Source organism: Epinephelus fuscoguttatus, linkage group LG22 (assembly GCF_011397635.1).
Source record: "Epinephelus fuscoguttatus linkage group LG22, E.fuscoguttatus.final_Chr_v1".
NCBI classification, from domain to species: Eukaryota; Metazoa; Chordata; class Actinopteri; order Perciformes; family Serranidae; genus Epinephelus; species Epinephelus fuscoguttatus.
The window spans coordinates 3,072,803-3,088,625 of NC_064773.1; the positions used below are offsets into that span (position 1 = coordinate 3,072,803).

General features: G+C 36.6%; 1 protein-coding gene across 1 annotated transcript in view; it reads left to right on the top strand.

Moving 5' to 3' along the window:
• The window catches only part of ptprb (protein tyrosine phosphatase receptor type b), a 48,428-nt gene extending 35,648 nt beyond the window's left edge, over positions 1 to 12,780 (top strand). Inside the window, exons 30-40 of the mRNA XM_049566372.1 lie at positions 4,392 to 4,472; positions 5,655 to 5,672; positions 5,806 to 5,887; positions 6,629 to 6,719; positions 8,597 to 8,673; positions 8,775 to 8,909; positions 9,626 to 9,748; positions 9,858 to 10,021; positions 10,274 to 10,409; positions 10,891 to 11,011; positions 11,207 to 12,780. Of these exons, the coding sequence (XP_049422329.1) occupies positions 4,392 to 4,472; positions 5,655 to 5,672; positions 5,806 to 5,887; positions 6,629 to 6,719; positions 8,597 to 8,673; positions 8,775 to 8,909; positions 9,626 to 9,748; positions 9,858 to 10,021; positions 10,274 to 10,409; positions 10,891 to 11,011; positions 11,207 to 11,229 (1,051 nt within the window). The 3' untranslated portion in view covers positions 11,230 to 12,780. The remainder of the gene's footprint in view (positions 1 to 4,391; positions 4,473 to 5,654; positions 5,673 to 5,805; positions 5,888 to 6,628; positions 6,720 to 8,596; positions 8,674 to 8,774; positions 8,910 to 9,625; positions 9,749 to 9,857; positions 10,022 to 10,273; positions 10,410 to 10,890; positions 11,012 to 11,206) is intronic.
• The last annotated feature ends 3,043 nt before the right edge of the window (positions 12,781 to 15,823 follow it).

Consider the following 15,823-nt stretch of genomic DNA (forward strand, 5'->3'; position numbering starts at 1 on the left):
TGCTATACTATGACATTTTTATCACATTTAGGATGACATGCTATGACATTTTTATCACATTTTGGACGACATACTATACTATGACTTTTTTTTTTATCACATTTAGGACGACATACTATGACATTTTTATCACATTTTGGACGACATACTATACTATGACTTTTTTATCACTTTTAGGACGACATATTATACTATGACTTTTTTATCACATTTAGGACGACATACTATACTATGACATTTTTATCACATTTAGGACGACATACTATACTATGACATTTTTATCACATTTAGGACGACATACTATACTATGACTTTTTTTTAAATCACATTTTGGACGACATGCTATACTATGACAATTTTATCACATTTAGGACGACATGCTATACTATGACATTTTTATCACATTTAGGACGACATGCTATACTATGACATTTTTATCACATTTTGGACGACATACTATACTATGACTTTTTTTTAATCACATTTTTGACGACATGCTATACTATGACTTTTTTTTAATCACATTTTTGACGACATGCTATACTATGACATTTTTATCACATTTAGGATGACATGCTATACTATGACTTTTTTATCACATTTAGGACGACATACTATACTATGACATTTATATCACATTTAGGACGACATGCTATACTATGACTTTTTTTTTTAAATCACATTTTAGACGACATACTATACTATGACATTTTTATCACATTTAGGACGACATACTATACTATGACATTTTTATCACATTTAGGACGAAATGCTATACTGTGACTTTTTTTTTTATCACACTTAGGACGACATGCTATACTATGACATTTTTATCACATTTAGGACGACATGCTATACTATGACTTTTTTTTATCACATTTTGGACGACATACTATACTATGACATTTTTATCACATTTAGGACGACATGCTATACTATGACTTTTTTTTAATCACATTTTTGACGACATGCTATACTATGACATTTTTATCACATTTAGGATGACATGCTATACTATGACTTTTTTATCACATTTAGGACGACATACTATACTATGACATTTATATCACATTTAGGACGACATGCTATACTATGACTTTTTTTTTAAATCACATTTAGGACGACATACTATACTATGACATTTTTATCACATTTAGGACGACATACTATACTATGACATTTTTATCACATTTAGGACGAAATGCTATACTGTGACTTTTTTTTTTTAATCACACTTAGGACGACATGCTATACTATGACAATTTTATCACATTTAGGACGACATTCTATACTATGACATTTATATCACATTTAGGACGACATACTATAGTATGACATTTTTTTAATCACATTTTTGACGACATGCTATACTATGACATTTTTATCACATTTAGGATGACATGCTATACTATGACTTTTTTATCACATTTAGGACGACATACTATACTATGACATTTATATCACATTTAGGACGACATGCTATACTATGACTTTTTTTTATCACATTTAGGACGACATACTATACTATGACATTTTTTTTTAATCACATTTAGGACGACATACTATACTATAACTTTTTTTTTAATCACACTTAGGACGACATGCTATACTATGACAATTTTATCACATTTAGGACGACATACTATACTATGACTTTTTTTTTTTTAATCACATTTAGGACAACATACTATACTATGACATTTTTTTTTTCATCACATTTTGGACGACATACTATACTATGACGTTTTTATCGCATTTTGGACGACATACTATACTATGACATTTTTTTTTATCACATTTAGGACGACATGCTATACTATGACTTTTTTTTTTAATCACATTTTGGACGACATACTATACTATGACATTTTTATCGCATTTAGGACGACATACTATACTATGACATTTTTATCACATTTAGGACGACATGCTATACCATGACTTTTTTTTTTTATCACATTTTGGACGACATACTATACTATGACATTTTTAGCGCATTTAGGACGACATACTATACTATGACATTTTCATCAGTTTTTGAACGGCAAGAATGTGCCAAAGATCTCAGTATACTGTATAGAGAATTTATGTCCCATCATGTACGGAGATGACAGTCTAAAAGATGTCCAAAGAGCCTAGTGTCAGTGGGTGTCTTTGATGAGGCCTGCTTAAGATGAAAGGAAACTTTTTGTGGCCTGAGGTTTTAGTCCCAATGGACCGCTTCCTGCCAGAGGGGAGTGGTTCAAAGAGTTTGCGTCCAGGGTCCAGAGGTCGACCACAATCTTCCCTGCCTGCCACAGGTCCTGGAGGGACAGCAGATTGCAGCCAATCACTTTCTCCCCAAAGTGAATGATACGCTGCACTCTGCTAGTCCTTAGCAGCAGCGTAATTGGTTGAGGATGGACTCGATGATGGCAGTGTACAAGAGCACCACTGTCTTTACTGCTGCAGGAAGTTGTTGATGAAGGTGCCAATGTTCAGCTCCCACTGAAGGTCCAGCATCAACTGGGGAGATGACACAGAGATATAGTGGTGGGTGGGGCTGCTTGCTTCCTTAAATCTACAACCATCTTCACTATCTTTAGAGCACTGAGACTGTTGTGGATTTGAGAAAGAACGCAGAAACACCCGCCACTGTAATTAAAAAAACAAAAAACGAAGTATGCAACAAGAAAAGTACACTCAGTAAAATGCACTTTTGCACCAAGCTGATAGTGGCCACTCTTGACAATTCCTGTAATTTAGCAGCACATCACAGTACATTTCAGAAGCTAATAAAAATACATGCCTCGTCTATTTTTTGAGTCACGGCGCCTTGCACAGAGCAGATTGAATTTCCCTGCTAACAGGCACTGTCTGTGAGGATTAATGTGTTTTAAATGACTTAAAGACAGCTAGAAATCTTCCATCCATGGATTCATAACTGGACTTTGAAGTCTATTAACTTCGTGAGCAGGCTACAGCACAAGGGGGTCGGAAATAACAACGATAAACACAACTAAAACAGACGAGAAAAGGAAACCATTAACTACACATTCTGCTTACTTAATGACATATGGTAATAACAGACTTATAGTAGTAGTAGAAGATAAGAGGAGAAGTGACCAAATCAAACAAATCTGTAAGTCTACAAAAACAGGCAGACATAACCCTCTGCTTCTGAAACGCTCCTGGTGTGAGATTGACCCCCTGTGGTGAACAGTACAAAACAGGGTCACAGCTGGACCTGGTGGATATGATGATATTGAACAGTCAATTAAAACACGTTTAAACTATTATGAATCATCACAACCACAAGACGTCCTTAAGCATAGTCATACACATGCACATAAAATATGAAGCTGCTTGGTCCATTAGTTTGCAAGATGAGCTGCGGACAGATGAATACACACACTCACTCAGAAATACATGACCAAATGTACAATTCCCTCCAGGCTTATGCCTGACTGAGATGATATAAAAGTACAGTATGTGATTAAAACATTAAAAACAAAGGAAAAAAAAATACACAAGAAAATCCAAAAAAAGGTCATAGTATAGTATGTCAAAAAAGTCATAGTATAGTATGTCATAAAAAGTCATAGTATAGTATGTCAAAAAAGTTATAGTATGGTATGTCAAAAGAATCATAGTATAGTATGTCGAAAAATTCATAGTGTAGTATGTCAAGAGTCATAGTATGGTATGTCATAAAAAGTTGTAGTAGAGTATGTCAAAAAAGTCATAGTAGTATGTCAAAAAAGTCAGTATGGTATGTCATAAAGTCATAGTAGTATGTCAAAAAAGTCATAGTGGTATGTCAAAAAAGTCAGTATAGTATGTCATAAAGTCATAGTAGTATGTCAAAAAAGTCAGTATAGTATGTCATAAAGTCATAGTAGTATGTCAAAAAAGTCATAGTGGTATGTCAAAAAAGTCAGTATGGTATGTCATAAAAAGTTGTAGTATAGTATGTCATAAAAAGTCATAGTATGGTATGTCATAAAAAATCATAGTAGTATGTCAAAAAAGTCATAGTATGGTATGTACATAAAAGTCATCATATAGTATGTCCAAAAAAGTCATCGTATAATATGTCGGAAAAGTCACCATATGGTATGTCAAAAAAAGTCACAGTATGATATGTCAAACAAAGTCATCGTATAGTATGTAATAAAAATGCATGTTATAGTGTTAAACATATTGGAGTATTTCTTGCTATTAAATGCATACATTAAATATATATAATCACTAAAACTAGGACAGTAAAAACTACAACCGGAGCTACATTATCACAAAAAAATCTGTCTACAACATTCCCAACAACAGCTATGTCTACAGGTACTCTAAACAGTTTGTTTGGTGCAGATATTTTCTAATGTGTATCTGTACGTGTGTGTTTATGTGTGCAGGGCTGTTCAGGAGAATCCAGTGGTGAGGATGAATATGTGGAAAGAAGTACCGGCCTCAGGATTATACCTGGGTGTCAGGAGGTAACTGAGTGTGTAATTGTTTTTCTCCAGTATGTGTGTGAGAAAGTCTTTCATTTTCAATACCTCCTACGTCCAATATGTGAGTGTGTGAGGTATTAGCTTCCAAAAGTATTGTCTCTCTCTCAGATGACCTCATCACTCAGACACCACAGTACACAGCATCTGTTTAATAACCTGAGTGTGTGTTTGTTTGTTTGTGTGCAGATGTTTATGTGTTCATCACGACTCATTAAGTTTTTATTTCTGAGCTTCTCTGTGCTTCATAACAGCTTTAAGTTGTCCTTATAACACAAGTGCACATTCATAAAATTTACTCCTATATGTTTAAAAATAATCATTTGAAATGTCTACATTTTTCTAAAAACATCAACACCCAAAAAAAGTTATTTAACAGACTGTACAAATAAAAAATGATTATATATCTTGGGATATACTGTTATGTTTTTCAAAAGCTTTCTAGCACTTCGGTAGAAAAGATGCCTCACAGGACCGCACAATCATGAAATTTACTCTATGTTGAAAATAATTCTCAATTTTTCCACTTTTTGAACAATATTATAATCAAACAATTAAAAATGTTTTTGCAAAGATAATATTTAACAGACTGTACAAATAAAATGTGTTAATTAAATATCTGCCAATATATCATCCTTTTAAAAAAAACCCTCAAATATTATATTGGCTGGGCTTTAATTAATTAATTTATTTATTTTATTTATTTTTTAAATATTTCAAATTATTTTTGTCAGATTGCTGCTACATGTTGTGTCTGCTGCTTAACTTATTTTAATAAATGACTGTGGACAAATTGTGACTGAAAATTTTGTTTCATTAGTTTTTTCTTGTTTTCAGTGAAGGCTCAAACACTGACAAATGTTTTAAAAGATAAAGTAATTACAATGCTGAGAAAACATTACATCACTCTAATAAATCGAGAATTATAATTTGTATACCTGCTGATTGTCTGGTCATGTTAACATTTCCAGAATTAAAATGCCCTCTGTTGTGACCTTTTATAACCACATAAATATACATGTTTACACCTGTCTAAAAAAAAGACAAATAATTATTAATCTAACTCCTAAACTTTCTAAAAACTATTAACTCTGTGACACATGACTCATAACCTGCCTGTGTAATAGCTGCTTAAATATAAGCTGACTGTCTTTCTTCTTGTTGCAGCAATCGCCGAGTCACCAGGTGAGAATCTCTTCTGTTGCACCAGATCTTAATTGATAGTTATTTTAACACCAAAATATTCAAACTGTTGGAAATATCTGTTATTGGCTTCAAACAATGTCTGTTTTCATATCTCGTAACTGTCTGTGTCCAGTCCGATCAAAGCCTGTCACTTTGAGTCCCACCTGACCAAACTGCAGGCCGATTCCAACTACCTGCTGTCTGAGGAGTTTGAGGTAAAAGTTGCTCTGTGATCAGATTTAGTTACAGCAAATTGTTTCACTGCATTCAAAATCTTTCCTAAGTAAAAGTATGTATTATCAGTAAAATGTTTTTAAACATCTACAGCTGTAAAATGCAACGTACTTTAAGACTGTGCTCATTTAAGCTCCTTTATATCCTGTTGGGGAGTTTAATCGTGGTGACTTGGTGTGAAGCAGCAGGTTTTTATAACGTTGCAGAATGGAGCATTACAAGTATCTGCCTGTTTCAAATCGTCTTGTTGTCAATCTTTGGTCTGAACTGGGCTTAAAAAGTCAGAAAAAACATCTTGTTTTTAGCTCTGTGACGACTACTTTTCCAGCTGATCTAAAAGGGTTTTTAAAGAGTTTATTCAGCTTCAGAAGGAAGAGAATTTTCTCAACACATAAATGAACACTTCCTCCTTCAGTTTATCACAGACAGTCAACAGCAACACATCTGGAGATACATGGTTTTCAGAAAGGGGAGGAAAAACTTACCCCTGAAAAGATGTAGTGCAGTAAGAAATACAATATTGACTGGTGAGATGGAGAAGAAGAAAGTAGCATAAAGTGGAAATACACTTACATGTCACCTCTGGTTGCTGCTGGTGTTCAGACGGCACTCCACACTTCAGAAGTTTGGCTTCATCTGTTGAATAAAAAAAAACACATTCAGAAATTTAATTTTAAAGTCAAAATACTTGAGACTCACTGAATCATCTCTTGTTTGTTCAGGATCTGAAGGATGTTGGACGCAACCAGACGATGGACGTCGCCCGACTGCCGGAGAACCGAGGGAAGAACCGCTACAACAACATCCTGCCATGTTAGTTACATGTTTGCATGATTAAATGTTTTCTCGAATCATTAACATTAAATAAACTGTATTTATATAAAACTTAAATGACATAAATTGAGCCTAGAAATACATTTTATGATAACAAAGTTACAGAGATAGTCTCCCGCCATCGAGTCCCTCAGTGAGAAAAAAAATAAACTGATCAATCAATGTGAAAATCATTATAATGATGACATCGTTAAGAGCTTTAATGAATGAGACGGCACGTGTTCCCATGGCAACAGCGATGCACCAGTCTGTGGGTCGAGCCGCGAGGTGATAAAACATTAATAACTACACAACTTAACATGCAGATGACGGTTCGTGCTGTAGCAGGAAATGCAGTTTAGTTAAATTAAGACCATATGTTTAGATATCATTCTCTGTTTTTAACTCAATGACGGCCATCATAATTCTTCTTCCTGTCTGTTTCTCTTCTTCTTTGGTGCCTGTCAAACGCTGCGATCTCTGCTTCGACAATGCTCAAAGATTAGTTTAGAATTTTACAACGAATTATTAAGGATCTATTTAATTATGGCTACAGAAAATGACACAATACTGTGTTTTTCAATCTAACTGAGGAGTTGACATCTGTGTGTGTGTGTGTGTGTGTGTGTGTGTGTGTGTGTGTGTTACAGAGTTATGTATCCATCAGTATCACAGTGTGAATAAAGTAATTAAGTGTCAGTCATGTGTAACTGCAGCCAATTTTCTATACGAACAGAAAAATATAATTTGTGACTTGAGGTGATAAATTTACAGCTCTATAATTAATCTCTCACACATGCACGCACACACACACACACACACACACACACACACACACACAGTCATATAGTAAAATGGATCATCCTCTTCAGTGTGTGTGAGTCATAGCTGAACCTCTTCACATTTAAACAAATATTCTCACTTACAGTAATAAAAGCCTCTGAAAAGCTGTTGAACGTGATAAGAGCTGGTGTCATTTAGAAGAAGAAAGCTGAGTGTTGTTAGTTTGCTGCAGCGGACGAGTTAGTTTAAAACAATTATTTAACTGGAGCTTTTCTCTGTTTCATATTTTTGTACATTAAATATATTTGGGGTTCAAACTGTTTGCCCAGCCAAAAGTACGATTTAAAAATGTCAGCTGGAGCTTTGAGAGAGTTTGATGTGACATTATTCAAACAAATGTGAAACTCTATAAGGAGCTGTGCCTTGTCAATAAATCCAAACCTATCATTTGAAAGGACAGACACAGGAAGTGTCCACGCTCAGCAGTCAGACAGGAGTCAGGTTAACCTCCAGGGCTGGTACCTGCGGTTATTCCACAGGCTAGTTAATAACATGTCGGGCAGGAAATCCAAAGTGTGGGATCATTTTGAGAAGGTGAAGGACGAACCCAAGGTGATATGTAAACTCATCCTCATTGGTCGACTACAAACATGACGTATCATCTGAAACATGGAAGTAGCTACATGCCCATTAGCCCACAGCGTCATTAACAGGCGGCTCGCTCAGTGTGTGACGTGCACTTGGAGATAAAATATAGGCCTATATTAATGAAGGTTCATTAGTACAGTTTGTATTTCTCTGTAATGTAGCACAGTGTTAACAATGTTACTGACACTATTCTTTCTCACACCTTCAACTCAAACCACCAAAATATATCATTTAATCACTCGTTGCATTTCAGCTCAGTGAAAGTGGAACATTTAGCAGCTTAAGAAATAAATATTAAAATATCTTTAGCTTCTAAATTATTACATTAAAAGCCTTAAACCTGTGCTTTAACAAAGCAGATTACAATAAACACTAAGACTTCCCAAACTAGCAACTAACTGTACGTTATTAAACTCATGTAAATAAATAATGTGTGTTTTCTGTAGATGATTCTACCAGAGTGAAGCTGACGTACCTGGAGGACGACCCCTGTTCTGACTACATCAATGCCAGCTACATACCTGTACGTTCACACACACTCACACATATTTAACACACACACACACACACACGCACACATTTGCACACACAGTGCTAATATCTCTCTTCTACATGTGTGTGCAGGGTAATAACTACCGCAGGGAGTACATTGCCACCCAGGGCCCGCTGCCCGGCACTAAGGACGATTTCTGGCGGATGGTGTGGGAGCACGGCGTCTACAATGTCGTCATGGTGACGCAGTGTGTGGAGAAGGGGCGGGTGAGTCACTGACAGTTTAATTTTGGGTCTCTTTGTTTTATTGTCCTGGTCAAGAGTAAAATATCTCAACATCAAGAGGCCAGACTCTGATATCTGGAGCCTTTTCATTATGGGACCATTTCCATGGTTTGTTTTGGGGGGCCAGTACATAAATATCAAAATCTAATAGACAGTTTGCTGGAAATTCGTTTAATCCCCAGATGAAAAGACAAGACAAGAAGAATAAAAAGCCTTAGACAAAATATCTGCTGTCATCTGTAGCTGTTACCATCATTTTGCAGCCTGAGTAAGAAGTGAACAATTTTCCAACGTTTACTTTTTATCAAGCTTTTAAGTTACTTCTGACAGATTAACAGCAAGTTTATAGGAGACTAAATATTAACATAATAAAATAAATTACTGTGGATGCTACTAACACCTATTTTTATTAATCAGAGACTATTTTTATTGTTTATTATTGTTTAACAGTGCCCAAACGACTTGCACTGAAGGGGCAAACAAACTTGAGTTAGTTTGAACCGAACCAAACAGGGCACGTGTGAGAGCATAAAAGATATTCAGTTTACAATGATATGATTAAGAAAAAATATGCAACTTTACAACTGAATAAATGGGTCTTTTTTGTATGTTACAGAGCGAACATTTAAAAACATGATGAAGGAACTGTATTACTGAAAAGTATTTTAATATGTGAAGGATGAATTTTTGTGTTGCAGGTGAAGTGTGATCAGTACTGGCCTGCAGACAGAGAGCCTCTGTACTATGGTGACCTGGTTATTCAGATGCTGTCAGAGTCCGTCCTGCCTGAATGGACCATCAGAGAGTTCAAGATTACCTCGGTACCTGCTCTTTATCTCTGACTGTACCTCACTGCACTGATGCTTTGTCTCCTGATAGTTAAGCTAAATATACATTTTTTATTAATATATAATCAATTAATCCTGACAGGAGAGCAGCTGCACTTACCCTCGGGTGCTGCGTCACTTCCACTACACTGTGTGGCCCGATCATGGAGTCCCAGAGAGCACCCAGTCCCTGATCCAGTTTGTCAGAACGGTCCGGGACTACGTGGACCGATCACCCAGCACCGGAGCAACCATCGTGCACTGCAGGTAGGACACAAGAGTGTGAGTGTGACCTCTGTGGACCTCTGTGCTGTTGAGCTTACCAGAGTCCGACAAAAAAACCTCACTGGGAGTCAACAACAGCTGAGACAATTGGCCGATTAGGTGATTAATCAAACCAACAAAACACATACTATTTCTATAGTCATGTACTTAATTATTTAGTAAAAATCTTCTAGCCTCTTCTAAATGAGGATATGCTGCTTTATGGTTTATTCTGTGTGTGTGTGTGTTTGTCAGTGCTGGTGTTGGCCGTACGGGGACGTTCATCGCCTTGGATCGGGTTCTGCAGCAGTTGGACTCTAAAGGAAACATTGACCTGTACGGCTGTGTGTTTGACCTCCGCCTGCACCGCCAACACATGGTCCAGACTGAGGTACACTCCCCACACTGCTACACTCTGTCACACACAAACCCTGCCTCCCTCAACTGGAGCAAACTAGGCCTGAAACATCATTTAATATAGGACCAGTCAAGCGAAAAGACCAGGACCAGTAACTACAGGACCAAGCTAAGGCTAAAACACCAGTAACTACAGGACCAAGCTAAGGCTAAAACACCAGTAACTACAGGACCAAACTAAGGCTAAAACACCAGTAACTACAGGACCAAGCTAAGGCTAAAAAAACAGAAAATATAGCACCAAGCTAAGGCTGAAAGACAAGTAATTATAGGACCAAACTAAGGCTAAAACTCCAGTGACTAAAGTGCCAAACTAGGATTAAAAAAATAGTAATTATAGGGCCAAACCATGTAACACTTTTTTCCTTCAGAATATCAGTAAAATTTTAATAATAATCCTAAATATCATCATAGCCATTACACTTTATAACTCATTTCCTGTGTGTGTGCTTCAGTGCCAGTATGCGTTCCTGCACCAGTGTGTACGGGACGTCCTGAGAGCCCGGAAACATCGCAGTGAACAGGAGAACCCTCTCTACCCCATCTATGAAAACTTCAACCCCGAGTACTGCCGAGGTGAGACAACCTCAAAACCTCACTGTAACATCAACAAGTACACATTCAACTAATTACTTTAGTAAATAAGTAACCACACACTAAACAAAATATTCACAGACTGAATTGTAAAGACTTGCAGTATATTTTAACTTAACTGTATTCATCAAAGCATTTTTACTGACCTTAAAACTCTGTTTGTTGGTCTCTCCTCAGATTTCATCTACACCGGACGCTGAAGAGACGATGACATCCGTCTGATCAATAGAGAAGAAACGATGCTACGTTAGCTCATTCTGACATTATCAAAACTATCTGAGTTAACACAGAGCATCAGCTACACATCACACAATACAAGAAAAATACAGAAATGTATAAAAGTGAAGACGACACATAAATGATGTGAGAGATTTTCAGTATCCCTGTTTTTATATCACGTTCTTGACTTACTGTCAGACTGTAAGTGTGACCAGTTTATGGAAGTTTAATGCTGACACAACTACAGGAAAAACAAGACACAAAGAACATATTTTAATGAACAGGAAATGTACCTGTTATGTGCTGTGACTACAGGGAAGCTTATTTTATTGGCTAAACTCTATTGTTAATTGATATTTTGTTCAATTTGTGACCTGTTGGCAACTTTTTAAAATAAAGTGTCCCAACAACATTTTAATTTTTGAGACGAATCCTTTACATTAATGTGGTTAACGATAGTCTTAAGTGTTAAAGGGAAACACGGGTTGATCTCAGGTTGCTGGTGGTTATTAAAGACATCTGATGTTAGCTAGCATTATAACTGACCAATCACAGGGAAGGAAAGAGCCATGTATTTTTTCGATTATAACTGTATGTTCTCACTCACTGCTCCATATAAGCTGTTTATTTAAAACGTTACACATATTGCTGTATGTAAATATTGATGTAATACTCCTTTTTTTATATATATATATATGTTACTGAATATAAACTGTATGTCAATCATTTTTATGCTGTGCGATTTTTAGATATTTTCGGTGTGTCATTTATAAAATCAAACACGTCAAGTAGCTGCATAAAGTATAACCTGCTGTATTCAGACTTTAAGTTACTGTGACATTTGTTCATTTCTAAAAATACAAACACTCATAAACTTATATAATCACATTATTTCATAAACTTGTTAATGAATTTAGAACATTTTGAATAAAAGTCTGAATACAAAACAGGAATTCCCCCTTTCCCTTAGTTTAAGTACTTGCTGGGATTAAAATATTGATTTTGCTGTGAAAATATCTGAAAAATTTGTGCAATTTTGTTAAAATATTTGAGGAGTCTGTGGATTTTTTTTTTTATGATCACAGCAGTCTGAACAAAATAAATCCGATTTTGTGTTTTTAAAACTTTTGACATCAATGACAAACTCACACTTGCAAGTCCAAAATTATTAAATATTTGGTGAACCCTGTTTTCTTTCTGTTTGTCTCGACTGCTGGAGGATTTTTAAATCATCATTTGTTTTATGGATTTATTTCTGAGGATATAATGATTTGTTTTTTAATCATGGAGAAATATCGGACTGGACAATTCGATATTATTATGATGTGATCTTATAATAAAGACTAGCAAAATAAGTTTGATTATATTATGATTTTAGAATAAGTTTGTTATACTCATAAAGATAAATATCGATATATTTTATTGATATATCATCCAGCCCTATAGTGAGAATGTAATGCAGTTTTAACGACCTGCTGTCACATCACTGTAAACTGGATTATTAAGTGCTTATTAAAACAACTGCCAAATTATGTTAATGTTTGTTTCTTGAGAGAATCCCTTCATTTTCTAAATAGGCTTTTATTGTGAAACATTTGCAGCAACTTCCTGTGGAGGATTCAATGACTTGCATAGTTTGCGGACCGTACTTCAAATGTAGGCCCTGCCACCTGGTGACACTTTTTACGTTACTACAGTAACAGTTCAGCTGGCACATGAACAGACACAGTGACTGAAATAATAGTAAAAGTAATAAAAATAGGACACAAATAATCTGATGACATCTCACACATGTTGTGAAAGATGACCGGGTGTGATTGGTCGTGGTCCAACATGTAGTCTGTCTAATTGGTCGGCTGAGTTACGTAAAGATTTTATGACCCCACAATCATCTAATCTGACATGGCGACTGTTGGAACAGACAAAAATGTTGTGTAGTCTGAACATGGCTGTAGCTGTACCTCCATAGTGGCGACTTAGTGATGTCACAGATAATACACACATGTGACAAAGTTAGGTGAAACAAATTTAGTGTTGTTGGCTGAACAAAACATGATGACTAAAGAAGCCACTTTGGGTTTTGGGAAATATACTGTACACTCACCAATAAACTGATTCACAAGAAAAATAATGCAGAGAGAATAATCAATAATGAAAATGATAATTGGCTTCAGTCCCTCTTCTTACAGGAAAGTCAGGCTCCATTATCAAGAGGAAAGACCACAAGCTAAATGATTTAAGGGGGAAAGTCATCAGCAACTTAATGGATTTAACTCTAAAAAGACGACAGAAGATGTTTAAATCTGCATTATGACAATTTGAGCGGCTGTATTATTTTATAGCAAACACTTAAAAAACTGACATCTTGAAGCTACAATTTCAGGAAGCTTTTCAGTCTTTTATACTCCTTTGAAACCATCATTAGATAAAAGTGTGCAAATGGGAGTGAAACATCCTCTGTACACTCAAAGATGAAATTGATATCGATTTTATCTGACTGCCAGTAAAGAAAGCAAACAAGGGCTTCCCGTAAATATCTGAATGTTCCTTTAAGAGTGAGGCCTTTTATGATTTTGTGTAACTCTGACCCGTTCAGCTGCTCAGGTGATTAAATCTGTCCCAACAAACAGGCAAGAAAACAGAAAGTAACAGAAAAAGCTCCAGCTACTTTTCTACTCTGCATCTGTGAAACTTCTGATTTCCATATTGATCTAGGGCATGCTGAGGCCAGAGCAGAACTGGGTAACCCAGATACAGCAGCTATCAGGGGCTTAAAAGAGAGTCGAGGAGTCCCTGACAGTGAGCCCCAGTCCCTCAGGACCAAACCTCCAGCTCATCCTCCTCTCCTCTCCGTCCTGGCAGAGATTTATACAGAGACAAAGTTAGAAATCAGCCGACGTCCCACGAGCTTCAAGTCAGTCATGACAGTGAGCTCAAAGAGGAACAAACAAGTCCGGCCAGCATGAACAGTCATGGAAAACACAACTCCAGTAACAAGCTGGACATTCGCTCAGAAGTGACAGGTTAGGTTTCACTGTGCTGCTCAGAAACTCTGAAAGAAACTCATGATGTAACTTTGGTCAAAGCTTCCCACAGCATCACAGCTCTGCAACACAAACTAAACACAACACCTTAAACTGGGTTGAATAACTACTGTGACTATGTTATGTACTAAATAGGACATTTCACATTAAGAAATGAACTTTTCAATGCAAAAATCCCGACAATATCAGACAGAAGCTAACTGCTAAGAGACTGTAGCTAACTGTTTACAGACAGAAGCTAACTGCTAAGAGACTGTAGCTAACCGTTTACAGACAGAAGCTAACTGCTAAGAGACTGTAGCTAACCGTTTACAGACAGAAGCTAACTGCTAAGAGATAGAAGCTAACTCTAATAGACACAAGCTAACTGTTTACAGACAGAAGCTCTCAAAGCAAGTGGTGGGCGATAAAACGATAACATATCGTCTCGCGATAAACACTTATGTGATAAAAAAAACGTTCAATATAACATTAGATACTGTATTTTTGATACTTTATTCTGTCGGGGAAAAACATGAGGAAAGCTGCGCATGTTACCCTCGGAGTCAGGCTGTGCAAGGTTGGTTGCATGAACACACTCACTTGCTCCCTGGTAACCTAGCAACGGTGTCACACAAACAGGTAACAACGTCAGGTTTGGTTGCGCTTAAAAGCCGCGACTTTGGGCTTGTTATTTTGTAAAGTCGCTTACAAATATTGGTAGTCACAGGTTACATTTTTTTGGGCTTGTTTCTAAAGTGGAGTTATACCATCTTGTGTATGTCCATCTCGCCTATGCAGTGCTCTGATTGGTCAAAATCTTTTCATTCCGCCTACTCGCCTATGCTCACCGGACATCAACTTGTCGTACCAGCGTTCTTTGATGTCAAAATGCGTGTCTGGTACACAAAGTGCGTACAGGTTGGCAGGCCTGAACTCTTAGGCGGAGCGATGAAGTGGATTATTATTCTCACTGTTTTCAGACATGTTTAAAAGTGATTAATTCTCCTGATGTCAACAGTCCTGATTCCAGTAAAAACCAACAACAATCAGTAAGACTGATGGGAAACAACTGGATCAAAACACAAACAATAAAACCATTAAAAACCACACATTGTTTCACCTTATCTCCTGAAGTCAGTTGAGCCACACTGGGATGGACACAGTCCAACTTGATCCGACAGGTCATGATCCCAAATCAGAGCTACAATCAGCTCAACAATCTAAATGAGCGTTTTCGTCTTTACACAATTGCATTTGTTAACGTCGACCTGAAGCTGAACTTGTGTTATTTTTCTAACAGAAGGCTCATTTTCATTCCCATCAGCACGTCGTTGTGGTGAATTATTACCCCAAGATACTAAACGAGTCCTGTTTGAGTTTTAATGGTGGAGCAGAATATCTCAGAGATGACCTTTCAAAGCCTCCATTATCTGAGTGCCTGACATTTTACATTCTTTACTTTAACACACAAACTCCACGTGATATTAAAAAGACCATCAAAACCAGGAGACAGAGGGAGAGCTCAAGGTCTAGGAGACAAGATAAAGTT